General features: G+C 35.4%; 1 protein-coding gene across 3 annotated transcripts in view; it reads right to left on the bottom strand.

Moving 5' to 3' along the window:
- FRYL (FRY like transcription coactivator) overlaps window positions 1-15,781 on the bottom strand; it is a 162,660-nt gene that overhangs the window by 68,161 nt on the left and 78,718 nt on the right. For all 3 annotated transcript variants that reach the window (XM_058803962.1, XM_058803959.1, XM_058803960.1), the window contains 9 exons: window positions 15,218-15,298; window positions 14,589-14,757; window positions 13,654-13,746; window positions 9,971-10,069; window positions 8,473-8,574; window positions 5,643-5,687; window positions 2,358-2,461; window positions 1,616-1,724; window positions 513-599 (listed from right to left, as the gene is read on the bottom strand). In XM_058803962.1, the coding sequence (XP_058659945.1) occupies window positions 513-599; window positions 1,616-1,724; window positions 2,358-2,461; window positions 5,643-5,687; window positions 8,473-8,574; window positions 9,971-10,069; window positions 13,654-13,746; window positions 14,589-14,757; window positions 15,218-15,298 (889 nt within the window). The remainder of the gene's footprint in view (window positions 1-512; window positions 600-1,615; window positions 1,725-2,357; window positions 2,462-5,642; window positions 5,688-8,472; window positions 8,575-9,970; window positions 10,070-13,653; window positions 13,747-14,588; window positions 14,758-15,217; window positions 15,299-15,781) is intronic.

Below are 15,781 nucleotides of genomic sequence, written 5' to 3'. Positions count from 1 at the left end.
AGACCTAATTTAAATGTTGCATATTAAGGTAATGAAGTAACAGGAATAGAGCTTAAGTTTTCTGTGCCGCTCCACTTTCTGATTCAAGTGAACTGACTGGGCCCAGGCTAAGATACAGAATATTTTATAGTACTGAGCACTCAAGGACTTGATATGAACCTCTAGAGCAACACACTGAAGACAGACATTGCTAAACATCCCATCTGTTAGACTGGGTCTTGAAGAGCTAGGTATGACTTTCCTGAAAAAATGCTTTACAGTTACACTGTACCAAAACCCCCATACTTTCTGAAATTGTTCTTGAAATCAGTCTTAACTGTAGAACTGCTTGCTCACCTAAAATTAAACAGCAACAGTGCACAACAACAATTACTTCTTCAGTATTAGCAGAACACTCCTTCAGATACTCATTAATTTGCTTTTATCTCGGTGCAAACAAAGTTAACCACTTCCTCCCCAAAAATCCCTCAATGCCTTGTTCTCATGGCATGCAAGTAATGAGCTTTTATTACCTCTGGATTAATAGTGAAGGTTTTAGGTGATTTTCCAACACTAAGAAGATCAAATATTATTTCTTTCATTGCAAAATCCAAACGTTCCTACAAAGAAAAACAGATTTGTATGATCATCTCTTTCCCATTAATATGCATAATTTCTTGGCTTTGCACAGCTACTGGGTATTATGTCTTAAAATTTATTTTTAAAAGTTTTTAAAATATTTCTTTTTTCCTCCGTATTCTTATGACCTTTTTTTAAAATCTAGTACAATTCAACACAGCTCGTCCCCTGATACGGCTGAACCATTTCTCCTGAAAAAATTCCCAGACAATTCATCATCAGATCAAATACATTTCTACAAATAACATGAGCTGTTATAGAAAAAAGAAATTGGGATAAAGAGAAGCCCTAAGGTAGAAAAAAATACTACATATAAATATAAATATAAAAATATAAACAGTGATGAGTTGTGCATCCTGCCTCATCCTTGTATGACCAAAAGCAAATAGTTTTGGATGCTGAAGCACAGACAAGCTATTTCTAAGACAGGAAAAGATGTCTCTAATATATAAAGTTAAAGATTAATGAGAGCTCATCTTGTGATATTGCATCTTGCATTTTGATATTAGGACAAGAAATGCACCTAAAATAATATAAATCATAATGTAATGCTGACTATATACTACTGCATTCATTGCATACTATTTCTGTCTATTGAGGTCAGTCTCCAGGCTAAACATAAATAGGTATTGCTGTTCTAATTCTTTGATTCTTTGTCCCTTATAAAACTACCATAATGGATATAGTAATTATATTGCAAACATATAAATATATATATATATATATATATATATATATACAGCACGCAACAGTGCAATACAAATGTAAATACTAATCATCATAATGTTTGTACATACGAGTTTGTGAAGTTCAAAAAAAAAATTTTGCCACCAATTGAAAGAGAATTAATTCTTTTGTTTGTTACACATATTTGGAGAAATTCTACTCAAGATGAGACCACTTGCAGTGGAAACATTTCAAAAATGAACCTTAAACTTAAATTTCTTCCAAATAATGTTCATCCTACTATTATAGCTCTAGCTAGATGCATTCTTACCTGAGCAATGAACTGAATAATCTTCACAAATATATTCAGAGGTGTGTCTCGTGGGACCACGCTGCGCGACCCTTTTGGGAAAAGTGCTGATACAATGCTCATGAGACGGCTACAAGAGTTTAGAAACAAAAAGAAATAAAAAGATCTTTTAAAAATAGATACTTATAACAGCACAGATGTTACAGTTCAAATCTGGAAGAGTGTGAGTGTGTGTGTGTGCGTGTGTGTGGACCTACTATGAAATAATATAGAAGCCTATACAGGTAGGATCAGGTACAGGAAGCCCAGCACCAGCTGTCACAGGCAATAGGATCATGGGTTCCTCTATGAACTGAAAAATATCCTGTTTTAAACCAGTTACTAATAGTCAGGAGGAGGGGCAAAATCTGAATGACTATTCCAAATTCTCATTATACACAAATATAAATAAAACCTTTTTATTTCCAGTCCATACTTAGTGATGGACACTTCATATCCAATTTGTTCTGTCACCATTGGTGCCTTTTGACTTTAATAAATTTCCTGCTCATCTCTCTGCCTTCTTCTATCCCTGCAAAGACAATTCGAGACTCTATTCCTTCTTCCATCAAAGTACTCAAGGGCTTTTGGTTTTTTACAAAATATTTACTGCTTATTTGACTAAACCATCCCTGAGCTGGCTTCAAGCTCTCTTCTGATATCACTAAATTGGAATAAAATCTCCATCATCAGTAGTTTAAAATACTTTGTATAATGAACTTACCTTTGAGTTACAGTGTTGCTTTCACATTTAATTCTAATAACATAAACCCACAATAACCTATACAAAGATTCCAGTGCAACTCGGGACATTTTGGGATCTTTATTCTGTAAAATAAATTTAGAAATACAGTTATTGTTGCCTGTGAGACACTGACAAAATTCTATTATAACGTTTATTTATTTTGAAAATAAATTTTTAACAATGAAAGCAGATGGGTTTAATACTGACTACAATTTTTTGGTATTTTTTCAAAAACAAACCAAGCCTGTATTGCATATTTCCTAACCTTAAATTTTTAACTAGTAACTCCAGCTCATTTTACACATCTCTAACTCTGAGGGCAGAGCAGTAACTAAAAAGCAGATATTCTTCTTGAGATGAACACACCAAGAGTAAATTGCTTTCAAGAACTTTTCTCAGAAAGCCATTGGTAACAAATACCTACTTCATAGCAAACCAATTTTTAGTTTGTCTAAAACATTGGAGTAGCTGCTTTGGATCAGGCACAAGGTCTCATTCCATCACTCAGCCTGTGACAGCAGACAATAGCAGGTGCAGAAGAAAAGAATGCAAAACAGGGAAGGCACACAAAGATGCATCTCTGGGTGTGGCTTCAGACAATGCAGACACTTCCTGCAGGCTGTATTAGTGTTTGCCCACTTTCAATGAACTTTTATTGTAACAATTATGCTACTGCTTCTTGAATTAATATAAAATCTAGCAGCACAATTCAGTTTAAATAATGTACTGAACACAAAATGATTTTTGTCTTCAAGCTGCTACTGAGTTTAGCTTTGCTCCTCCAAGCTCATAAACTGTGTAAAACAGTAGCTAGCATTCTTTGTACCAGCTCCAGAAACCTCCTTTCCAAATAGGGATTCTTGGAGTACTTACAATCTAGAAGTGTCCAGCAAGATTCCTGGACCTGGCCATAAGTATAAATTTCTGAATATAATAAATGATTCTGAGTTGTCAACTTTTTAGGCATTATCCCAATTCAAACTAATAAACCCAAACAAAACTAACAAAAAAGCAAAAACAGAACCCCAAAACCACACCTTCCCCACCTCCAGTGAAGTCCCTCTGTCTCAAGACATATCTATATGATGACTTGAACATAATTAATTTCATTTTTTTTTTGCCACAAGCCAGTGAGTCAGAATTGCAGATGCCTTTGTCCTTCCAGGACAAATGGAGTGCAAATTCACAAAGGGTGTAAGTGGAACTAAAAAAACATACTGTTCAAAAAGAGATGGTCTCATTCATGGTTCTCTCTCCACAACCTCAATGCTCCCTGTACATTAATTCTAGCAGTAAGAAAGTCCAACTCACACCCATAAGCTGATCAAAATAACCTCATGTCCATGTCTGTATAAAAGACTGTATACACAAAGGAGAGTAATTTTGGTGGCTTTAACACAGGTGGGTCCAGGCTACTGGTTTTGGTACTAAAAGCCTATCACAGAATCACAGAGGCAGAAGTGGTATTTCAAAGTAGGACAGACAAGTAACACACAAGATTGACTACCAGAATATTAGAGGGAATAACTTAACCCAGTTTACATCTGTGATAATGCTGTTCTGTCTTCCCTTCATACATCAATGTGTGCTGCCATCACCTCTGAGTCAGCACTACAGCTAGGCAGTGGGTAAATTTAGGGAAGTGATCTGGATAAAATCTATCCAGCAAGAAGTTACACCTGTCCCTGCTTACTATTCACACTGATAAATGTCTCACCCTACAGCTAATTTACCTGCAGTGCTACTGTGAGCAAGAAGGAAATGTAACTCTACCAGAGGGTGAGACTGGGATAGCTTTGATTCTAATCAGCTTAAACAGCAAAACTCCCACAATATTATTACTCACTGTATTTAGTTTACAGGCCAACAATTATTGATTGTCAAAGCAGATGGGGAATTCATTGGAACAAGTGTTATCAAAGTCTATCTGAAATGCATCTGGAAATGAGTAATAGTTCAATTTTCTAATTTCTGATATTCTACAGGGGGGCTTAATTTACAGGTCCAGAAGTAAACAAAAAAATTATTGTTGGCTTTCAATAATCTAATAAAAAAATGGTAGATGTTTTAATAATGTGTAAACAATGTTCCATCTGTTAGCAGGTGTATCATCCAATAGAGCTACTTCTGAGTAATTATGACAAAGTTTGCTTGTTATAAAGGAAAAAAAAGGAACATATATAGAGGCATTCACCTTTTTAAAAGAGTTAGGAAATAAATTCTGCAGTACTTTTATTATTTTAAGCATTGAAAATTTTCATGATCACTTCCTACAATGAAGAGTTAAAAAATATTCTAGAAGAAAATTGCTTTTGGGGTCTGAATTACAACACTGCATGTACACCTGGTATTAAGATGTCAGTATTTATTTTCTCTTAGACATTAGAGCAACTAGAATAAGGAATAGATGGCTATGTAATTCAACATCTGGCAGAGTTTTAATCTTTTTTAGATGATATCTGTCACATTTTAAAGTATGCTATATGTTTGGGGTTTTTTAAACATAGTTTTGTTTAAAATTCTAAAACTTTTAAACATAAATTATGGCATCAGCAGACTATGAAAAAAGTTGTCAGGAACAGTATCTGTTACAAAACCAAAAACGTGGGAGCAAATTAAAACACATTAAAATGAGTCAATGAAACAAATCTCAATGATGACAAGAAACAAAATAGCATTTTTTCCATGTTAGTCAAATGTAGTCACTTACTGAAGAAAGTACTTTTTAATACTGATGTTAAACTTTTCTTCTGTTCTGAACTAAAACAATTTCTACTTTTTAAAACCTGCAAAACCAACAGTGTAAAAGTCTTTCAAGTTAGTGCACTGCAAGTTGTTACAGTAAATCAGTTTCACGTTTTTTTACTGTGAAAATGTTTTCAGTTTGCTCACATGCAAGACACTTTTTGAAATGAAGTAACAGAAAAACCCATACAGCTGAATAGGTAGTTACTTCCAGAGGAAACATGCACTGGTGTTCAGGGACACCAGCTGTGATATTAATAATCAATCTCACAAAGCCACACCCCCAAGGAAAAACTGGTATTAGACAATTTTCTGATCTTTCTCCTTTACTCCCTGGCAAGAGAAAAACATCTTTGAAACATTAGCTATTCTTAGTCCTATTGCTTCTAACAGTACTAACAGCAATTTTACAAAGAAAGGAAAGCACAAAATACAACAAATAACATAAAAAACCAAAACAAAAGTATTTACATGAGACAAAGCAACATTTCACTGAGTTACAACAACATATTAACTCACCTGCAGTGTTTCTATTTGTTTTCTGATACTGTTGTTAGATGGCATCTAAATAAAGCAATGTGAGACAGCAAAACATAACAAACATGAGAATGGAAGGCACATGCATGTTAGATGAAAAAAAGCTCAAAACCAACAGATAGGTGTCTAGCAAGGACTCTATTCAGTAGAAATAAAAGGGTTTGCTGTAGTGGCAGAAAACGTTCCTTCAATTTTCAAGGTTTTGTGGTAACAGACACTACAGGTAAACTGTGAGGACAAAAAATACTCTTTCTCCAGCCAACAGTGGTGCAGAGTGACAGACACTGTTCTCTCTCATTTCTCCAGCTTTTTAAAATGTTCCTTCCTCCCTCCAGAACAAGTAGTAAAGATATCACAACTCAGATTCATCCAAAAATTTATCAAATTTCTGACAAACTTGCTAGAATTAGTCTGTGTAAATACTAGTCAAAAAAAGTAAGCAAAGTGTTTTACAATACTGACCCAGCTTTACTATCTGCTGAACAAACTCAGAATTTTGCCTACACTACAATGTGTAAAAAAATGTCTGCTGGGCTCAGTGCTGAAACAGCAGCCCAAGCGATTTGTGGGACAAAGCTAACTAAATATATACCAGAAAAAAACCAACCCTTTGGTACACTCCTGGTCTGACTCCTACAGCTCACTGATGTGCTCATTGCACTGGTCCAGACCACTAGGTTTCCTCCTTTCAGCAAGGCTAGGATGTTCTCCCCACACTCTAAGCCTGCTTTGAGGATAACTAAAGGCAACGTGCACTGAAACCCAGCACAAAGAGTTTACAAAGACCATAAATATTGCCAGGTTTAGGATTCAGAGCACTCTCAGGAGCATTATCAAATTTAATAAAGCACCAGAAGGTAAGGCAGGTATGAACAAACTGCATCAGGTACTGTGGGGCCACTGCAAAGGTGTGAGCTTTCACAGCAGAGCAAATGGGCAATGGCTCCTTTCAGCCACCAACGTGCTCATTTCACCACCACCGTGGTGCTCATGGCTCAGGAGAGTTTGTACTGGGCACTCACCAGGGAATAATGAGAGCACCACGAATCCATAACCTACATTACCTCTTGGTGACTTCTAGCATGCCTGTACTCTTCATGGAATATCCCTGTGACAGACTCCAAGTGTTATCATTATTTCAATTCCTAATTTGTTCATTTCAACAAATACAGTAGGGGTAAATGAATCCTGTTAGTGCTCTAAGCATCTCCTAGTAACTTTCAAAATTACTTTATTAATAACAAGGATACTAGAGGCAATGGATTTGGAATTTCTTATTTCATTTTACATATTTAAATAACTCCAAATAAAATAATTTTAGTCATTAGAAAATCAGGAAATAAAATGAGGGGAAATCCGAAAGACTAAACTGCTGTGAAATTTAGATTTGTAAATTAATGAGATTACTTATTACAGAGTGCATGCATTTAATTAGCTTCAGAAACAAAGGAACACATTAATTCATAAGATACATCAGGACAGTGGGGGTGTATTTTTCAAGATTAAGCTCAATGAAATTTCTGAACAAGGTAGGCACCCAAAAAACTTGATAGTATTTGGTGTGCCAAATTAAACCAAGGCATAAAATACCCTAAAGGACTCATTGATGGCATAGCATCATAACACTGCAAATTCTGAATTGCAGAAATTCATAAGTGGAATTTCTGCTGAATAGAGCCTTACAGTAAATGTGTTAAGCTGTTAGTGGTTAACAAATCTAAGTAAAATATAAAATGCATGCTCAGCAAATACCAGTTAAACTCACTGGCATTTATAGTTTTAATACATCCATTACCAGCGATGGACATTATGCCAGAAAAAGGCAACTCCTAGATTGTAAGGAGTTTTTTTTAAAGCTTTAAAAACAAAAGCACAAGCAGCCTCCATAAGCAAAATAAACCACAAAACAAAAATCAAGGCAAATACTGCAAAAGAACTGCAATAATGTTAGATGAAAAATATACAGAACCCAACAAGCAACAGAAAGGTGTGAAAGATGTTGTAAGAACAAAATGACCCAAAACAATCAAAGCAGCTAAACTGTTTTCCTTTTGACTTCATGCTGGTTTATGTATTTTACAAATAAGCTTTGTAACTGTCACTCATAACTAACCAGAATCAGCGTTGTGAAGGAGGATCAAAGAATTTATTAACATTATCAAAATCAATACATTAGGCAAAATCAAGAATTATGTTAATCATAATCAAAGAAAGAACACATACAATAACTACAATAAAGTGACTGATTTGCAAATATCTTGATGTCTTCATCAACCAATTGATGGTTACAATGATACCAACAGAAGGCACAAGTTAAAGGGACACTGTAATTGGTTTTTTAAAATTTGTATCACAGGCTGTAGATATAACATCTTTTCTGGTCTCACAGCTCATTTTCTATTCCCTCAATAAGTGAACAAAAGACAGGAAGTTTGCACTTCCTATACATTCTACTTAGAGCAGATAAGTCACTTATTTTCTCACATATAATTTACACAGAAAGAAATATGGTTTATATTTTCTCTGGCATTAATAGCCCTTGTTAGCAGACACTTCTGCAGATTTTACTCAATAAAAATTATAATCCCCAAGGGGACCACACTTATTTGCAATATAATATAGCATCACAAAAACTTACTACTAGGTTTAATACAGAGACTTGAAACATTTAATTTCTTTTTAGAAAAATATTTCAGTGTCCTTTTAAACAGCCAAATATTACTCATTGTTTATTTGGCACAAGAATGCTGAAAACATATTGTCATAAATGCTAGTGATTTGCAACAGTTCCTTAATTAGAAAGGATTCTTACCTTCAGATGTGACAAACAGTTCTGCAGGAAAACGTGCCAGTTATTTAAAAAAAACTGTTTCTGACTGACACACAACAGGCAGGTGATCAATGGGTACAAAGCCTATGAGTAGGGGGAAAAAGAATTGATCAAATTGCTCTTTGCAGACCTCCCAAGTGTTTTACATTGAGAATGAGACACAGTTGGCTGCTGCCCCTCACTGTCACAGTTTTGGCACTGCATGGCCCCTCTCCCTGCCCTGGGACACTCGTGCACAGTGCCCTGGTAACTCCTGAGTGCTGCAAGAGCTCAGGGGGTCACACTGGGGCAGGGGGACCAAGGTGAAGCTCATCCCCCAGCAAGGCCTGATGTCAAACAAGGACTGTGAGAAGTCTGATCCTTCCTACAATGTTCAGGCTTTCCCTGCAACCACAAGACTCAATTCATGTAGCTCTACATGCTGGGCAGGTGCACTGCCTCCATGAATATTCAGGAAAAATATTAACTCAATAAAAACTCAGACTTTAAGTTGTCAGAAATGCTACTTCTACTCAAGATCTACTTTTAGTGAGGAATGAACCACAATATATTTTATTTTAAATCTGTGCATATGCAAAGTATGATTTAGCTTTGCTTTAGTAAGGTAAGATTTAAGTACCACAACCTTTTAACACATAATGGTGATTAGTACCAAATCTGACTGCAGCTTTTCTTGTTATGAAGCACAACTAAAGGATGAGTAGGTAAACAATATTCCTGATACAACGTTTCTAACTTCATTTTAAAAATTATATCTTTAATACTAATATCAACCACTTTATGTTACTCTTACATAAAGAGTTTAACCAATACAATGATATATGCTTTATATGTGCAGAACACTAGAAAGAAAAGCTCATCCATAACATGAAAGTGAGAATATAACATTTTAAATTCACTTGCATTTACTTAATGTGCCAACTGAAATGCAAAAAGTAGCTCTACATTTTCAGCAAAGTGAAGTAAATCAACCTGAAACATGGCTGCCATAGTCATCAAAAATAACCAAATACTGCAAAAATAAGAGATAATTTAAAAAATGATAGAATTTAAACATGGCATATGATGAGAGGAGAGAACCAGGCTAAAGCAGGAGTATTAAGAGGCTGCTATTTTACTGAAAAAGTCTTGTCTGACATTTGCATCTTTTAATTAATCCTAATTTAAATATATTCAGACTCCCTGAATGCAAGTTTTTTACTAAAAAGACATTAAGTTAAATAACTCTGCTAAAATCCACTAAAATAATCAAAAACAAGCACTGACTTCAAGACAATCTCACATGTGAGATAAGAGCACATATCTGCACAAAGAAACAAAGCAAAATTAGAACAAATGCACACACACTATGGGAATTTAATTATACTGAGATGTTAAGATTTAAATTAATATGGCTTGATAAGCTTTTCCTCATATAATGCACTAGCTTAAGAGCCTAAGATGAGCAAAATGGAGAAGTTGAAATATTTCTTTAAAATACCAGCGAGTGCTTCTTCCTTGAACTCAATTCAAAGGTAGTCTGATAAAGCATCTCCACAAAATTTTTCAAACATGGCACATTCACTTCATTTTTAACAGCCTATAAAAAAAAAGCACAAATTAACGGGCTTAAAAATTTACAAAGAAGGCAATTTAAATACACATTAAGATGTCTATGAATTCAAAACCACTCAAAAGTTAAATTTCACATTAGTAAGGTATTTCAGTGTATTTATCTGAAATAAAAACAGAAGCATAAGAAATCATGCCATACACTACAATCATATGGTTAAAATTAACAATTAAAGCAAACATACAAAAAACTCCACCCCAACAGAACAGTCCACTAAAATAAATTGGTTTAGGAACATGGTCTCTATTCCGTACTCAAAGAAGAAAATGTATTTAATACCAACTAACAAATAAAAACTACACTGAAGATCTTCATATGCATATTTACATTTATTGAAAAAAAATTAGTATCCTTAACTTTCACAGCTCCCCTCTGAACTGCTCCTGTTTTCTTCTTTGTTTTAATACTGAAAACTGGAAAATTAAGAAATAATCCACAGGATTACCAGTCAACCAATCATGCAAGTTGTCTTTGCTCAGCTTTCAGAATTACTGAAACACACATGGAGCCCTACAGCCTTCTGACCCACTCTGTTCTTGCACACAGAACAGCTTTCCTTCCACAACCCAGGCAGCTGCCACCTCCTTTACTGAAACCTCTGCAAGCCTTTTAGGCTTCCCTCTGGATCCTCAGGATGATCTATTTAAACACTATTCTCAACCTCCTGTTTTAAGCTGTTTCTGCTTTATTTATCACATTGAGGGGTGGGGTGTTGGAGACTAAAATGGCTTTTTTGGAAGAAATCCTCAGTACATATAATTTCCTTACAACATAAGATAATTTCTGGTATCGTTATTATTTACAGTTATTAATATTACATAAACATTATATCTACTAACACTACATAAAGAAAAATCATGTCCATCTTGCTAAGAATACTCTAAAAGCTTCATGATGTAGAAGCAAAAAAAAAGCATGTATCTCTGTAATGTGTACAGATCGACAAAGAAAGAAATTAGAAAGTAATTATGATTTAAATCACTTCCTATGTACCCAATTATTTATCCTTTGCTATCTTAGGCTGTAGGTTGATTAGTACTCTGCTAACTCCACGTGAGAAATCAGTCAGTTGCTGTCACCACAGCACTGTTGCTTTGGGATATAATCTTAGGCTTTCAGAGCAGCCCTAACTTCCCTGCTATAAAATATGCTGTGATTCATCATACCTGCAGGGTCCAAATCAGGTCAGGTTTCTTAAAATGCCTGAATGACTAAGCAAGGGAATGACAGCAAAGAAGTCTCAATGCTGAAACCCAACAGATTCCTCACTTGAGTGATTTTCTGTATCCAAGATACAGAAAAATCTACATTCAATTCCTTCAGCTGCATGAAAAATATTCAAACTTGCATCTCACATCTTCCCAGAGAATGACTAACCTGCTCAACTGCACCTCAGCCTGGGAGTGAGCTCCTCATTCTATTTAAGAAGCTCCATTAGTATGAAATTATTAGAGACCCAGTGAGTCAGAAGGACAGATCAAGCCTCCCTCCCCAAGTGTCTGAAGCGCTGATTCAGGCTGGATCACAGCACCACAAGTGCTCTGCACAGCCCTGTTCCTGCCTCTGCCCTTGCCAGAGGACAGTCCCACCTCCCAAATGCTGCTTCTTCCTCCTTATTTCAAGGGCAGTTTTCCCCACGTTTATGATTCTGCAAACTAATATTTGCATTTACCTAAATGCTAAATAGTTTCACTTGGCACTCCCACTCTAGCTGCCAAGCTACTATGGAATTCAAAATGACAAAATGTGCTCACTCTTCAATGGGAAAGAAATTCTTCTATTCTTCTCTAGAGGAGTATAGGCATGCCTGGGTAAGATCAAAACTTATTCCCATAAGCAATTACTACTGGAAGCACCTCTTTCTAATTATGCCTTATGAAAAAGGATTGTTTCCTTTGTAATTTAAAAATAATTTTAAAAACCCAAGTCCCCAAGTATACCAAACCTTACAGCAGCAACAAAACCAATAAAAAAACCAACAAACAGCAGCCAAACAAAAACCTCAAATAAACCCACAACCCCCCCCCCCAAACCAACAAAACCAAACAAACATCCATAAAAACAAACAAACAAAACCCACAAAACCAAAAACAACCTCCTGCCTCAAAAAACCAAGACTGAGACCACGGAAAGGAAGGAAGCACTTTCCCAGGGCAAGGTAAACCATTTAAAAGAGGATGAAGAACTCAGAGAGTTACTTTCCTTTCTTTTCCTACCTAATCTTTCTTTTCCTATGATCTTGCTCAGATGGGATGGCCACCTAGCATGCTACTCTTTGTAGATCCTATTCTACAAAACAAGATCTACATGTCCCAATTTTCCATTTACAGCAAGATATGTCCCTATAATCTATGTGGCAACACACAGCCACAACTGGCCACTTTTTGGGACTGCATGCCAAACATGGGCCTGGCATCTGCTAATACAACTAGCATTTTACACAACAATTCCAGAAAGTATCAATCTACTATGAAGAAATTAACTGAGCTTGTCAATGGTCAGCTTGAATTATACTCAGGCACCATCATTTCTTCTTGACCTGCTGAACAAGCTTCACAAAACCAAGCAAAGCAGCCTGGGAAGAAACAGGGCCTGTTTTGACTAAAAGATTGCACAAGCAGCATTACAGGCACAGTACATCCAACACTGGGATGATAATGAGGTTTTTTTTCTTGTTCATAGCTGCTTTGTGAAATTTCTACTTTTAGATTTAAAACACACAGAGGAGATGACAGACTGCTCTTCCACTTGAAGGATTAAATCTAGTGGACATTCACCTCTACAAATTATTTTTATTTAATTAGCCAAGACCTACATTCTACCTTCCTGCATAAGAGTTCACACTCTTCTTATCAAACTGTAAAAATGTTACACAGCTTACTACAGAAAGAACTCAAAAGATTTCAGCTAATAAAGAAAAGTCAGCCAGACCCTTGAGCAAACAAATACTAAACCAAGGAAATTTCAAATTTTTAAAGCACGTATAAAATTACACAATGCTCTGGTAATAAAGGTGTCTAGAAAACAGACGATTTTTTAAAGTTCTGAAAAATCTTTGGAAATGAGCCAACACACAAATCAACCTATTTCCCTTTAAGACTGTGAAGGTAATCTATGCAACAGTCACAGAACGGTTTGTGTTGGAGGGGAACTTAAACATAACCTAGCTCTAACTCCCCACTCTGCTGTGGGCAGGGACACCTTCCACTAGACCAGGTTGCTCAGAGCCCCATCCAACCGGGCATTGAACACTTCCAGGGATGGGGCATCCACAACTTCTCTGAGCAACCTGTTCCAGTGCCTCACCATGGTCCCAGTAAAGAATTTCTTCCTAATATCTAATCTAAACCTATCCTACTTCTATCCTTGTTCTATCACTACATGCCCTTGTAAAAAGTCCCTCTTCAGCCTCCTTGTAAGCCCTCCTTAGGCAGTAGATGTCCTTCTGAATCTATAAAAATGTAATATTTTGAGGATTAATTGAAGAATTTTAATGACAGCTCAGTGGAAAGTGGGGGGAACAGTGTGGCAGGGGGGATTAAAATACTTACAGCAGCCACAGGTATGAGAATTTCCACAAACAAACCAGCAAGTGCATGTTTTATATCCTTATCTTTTACTTCCAGGAAGTATTGAGCACACTCCTTAGTAAGAAAACATTAGAAAAATATTTAGAAAAAGGAATACAAACATAACTACGTCATAAAAACCACTAGCAGTCTAACATTAGTTGCCTGTTTTAATTTTAAACATGTAATGTGTTTGAGTTACTTTTACATTCCTTAGCAGTATCAACTTCACAAAACATAAGAAAGTTTAAAACCTGTTTGCCCAGCAATACACCTCAATGAATTGAAAGAACATTTGTAATACCAGATAGCTATTTACTTTTTACTCAGAATATAAAGAGTACTCAGAATACAAAAGAATATAAATACACACATTTTCCCTCAGATCATTTTGAAGCTTAAAAAGTTTTAATGCTTAATCTATTAAAATTATTGGGAATTATATTTTATTTTTTAATACTAATTTTCATTTTCAAAGGACTTTGATGTAAAGAAAATTAAATATAACTAAATATTCCATACACAATAAATAATCCACAGTGAAGTATTTTTAAAGAAAAGTAAGTCTTGACATCTCATCTGTTAAAAAATAATATACAAAATAATTATTTTTCTTTAATACACTGCTTTTATAAAAACAAAATTATTTCATTGCTATCCATTTTCATTCAGTCTTAAATTCACATATTACAGGTTTGCCATACTACTATGACAATTGTGAAAGGCTCCTCCTCATGAAAGGTACTCACAAACTAGAGAAACAATTCACACCTCTGAAAAATTAGGAACTGAACAGAAAAGGATGAAGGATGGCAACCAAGTAGAGGGAGTGACTGATCACACCAAGTGTCATCATAGCTTCATGACTTAAACATTTAAAATTACACTCATTTCCGTTTTCTGTAGCACTTGTTTACCTGCATGAACTGAAATGATGCTTCAAAATCCTCCACAGGATACATCTTTACTCGAAAAAACTTCATTCCCATGATCAAACTGATGATACTCTGTACTACGTGAGGACTCTGTTCCTTTTGCCGCAGCTCCTTTAATTCAGTGACAAACTTCTTCCTAACAGCTTGAAACCTGAACAAGGAATATAGACAGCAATTATTTGCATTCTTACTTACTTTTGTATGAGGTCTATAATTTTGAACCAATTTCTTTAGTCTGTAACAATATCAGCAGCTGCAGTATGAGAAATACAAGGGAGATGAACCCTGGTACTTCAAACCCAGGCATTTACGAGTGCCTACGGTGATCAGTACATGAGAATATACCAGTTAAGTAAACAAGAGTTGACTGGCACAGGGCCTCCTTTCCCTGCCCCTACAAGCTGACTGCAAAGCAATGATACTAAACATTATTTCTTAATTTGTTCAATTTTTTTGTGCTGGAACATCAGACAGACACAGCACACTACACCTGACAACATTTGACACTTACAGGATTATATACTGGGGACATTAATAGATTCTGCTATAGCAAATAATCTTTAAGTCTACATTGGTCTGTTCTTAAACACAGAGTCAGAGACTGAACTTACTTTGATTGAGCAAGAACCCCTGTCACTTCTGCATATAAGTCTGCAATAATATGAACATTCCCAGTGTTGGTTCCTGAATACCTAAAGAGAAAAAAAAAAAAACAATAAAGGGAAAAAAACTTCATTAAATACAACTTTGCTCTTCTAAACCTCAAGCAAGTTTTCAATTACAAAAAAAAAAATTTGTCCCCTAGCAGGCAAATTATTACCATAAAAACAATTAAATTCAAACATGAAATGCATGGGTGACATTTAAAGCAATGTAGTTTCATTTCTTATTTCAAAAGAAACATATTCTGGATAGAAATTTTACCGTATTTATCTAAACTCAGATTTTGCTTACTGCATCTGAGGATGCAAATCATCCTGTAGATTCAAACCAAAACAAACTCAGTGTTACATTGCACACAGCCATCTTCTTTCAAGATGTGTTTCCAATTTAAAGACATTGACTTTTGTTCATTCACACTGGTATTATCACCAACATGTTACATGTGAGGGAAAAGAAAGCAATCACAACAAAGAAACACAGGCTGGTAATACAAATATTTTAAAATACACAGT

Source organism: Ammospiza caudacuta, chromosome 4 (genome assembly GCF_027887145.1).
Source record: "Ammospiza caudacuta isolate bAmmCau1 chromosome 4, bAmmCau1.pri, whole genome shotgun sequence".
In the NCBI taxonomy this organism is placed as follows: domain Eukaryota; kingdom Metazoa; phylum Chordata; class Aves; order Passeriformes; family Passerellidae; genus Ammospiza; species Ammospiza caudacuta.
Note: the sequence above shows the minus strand (reverse complement) of the source record. Positions and strands in the feature narration are given on the sequence as shown.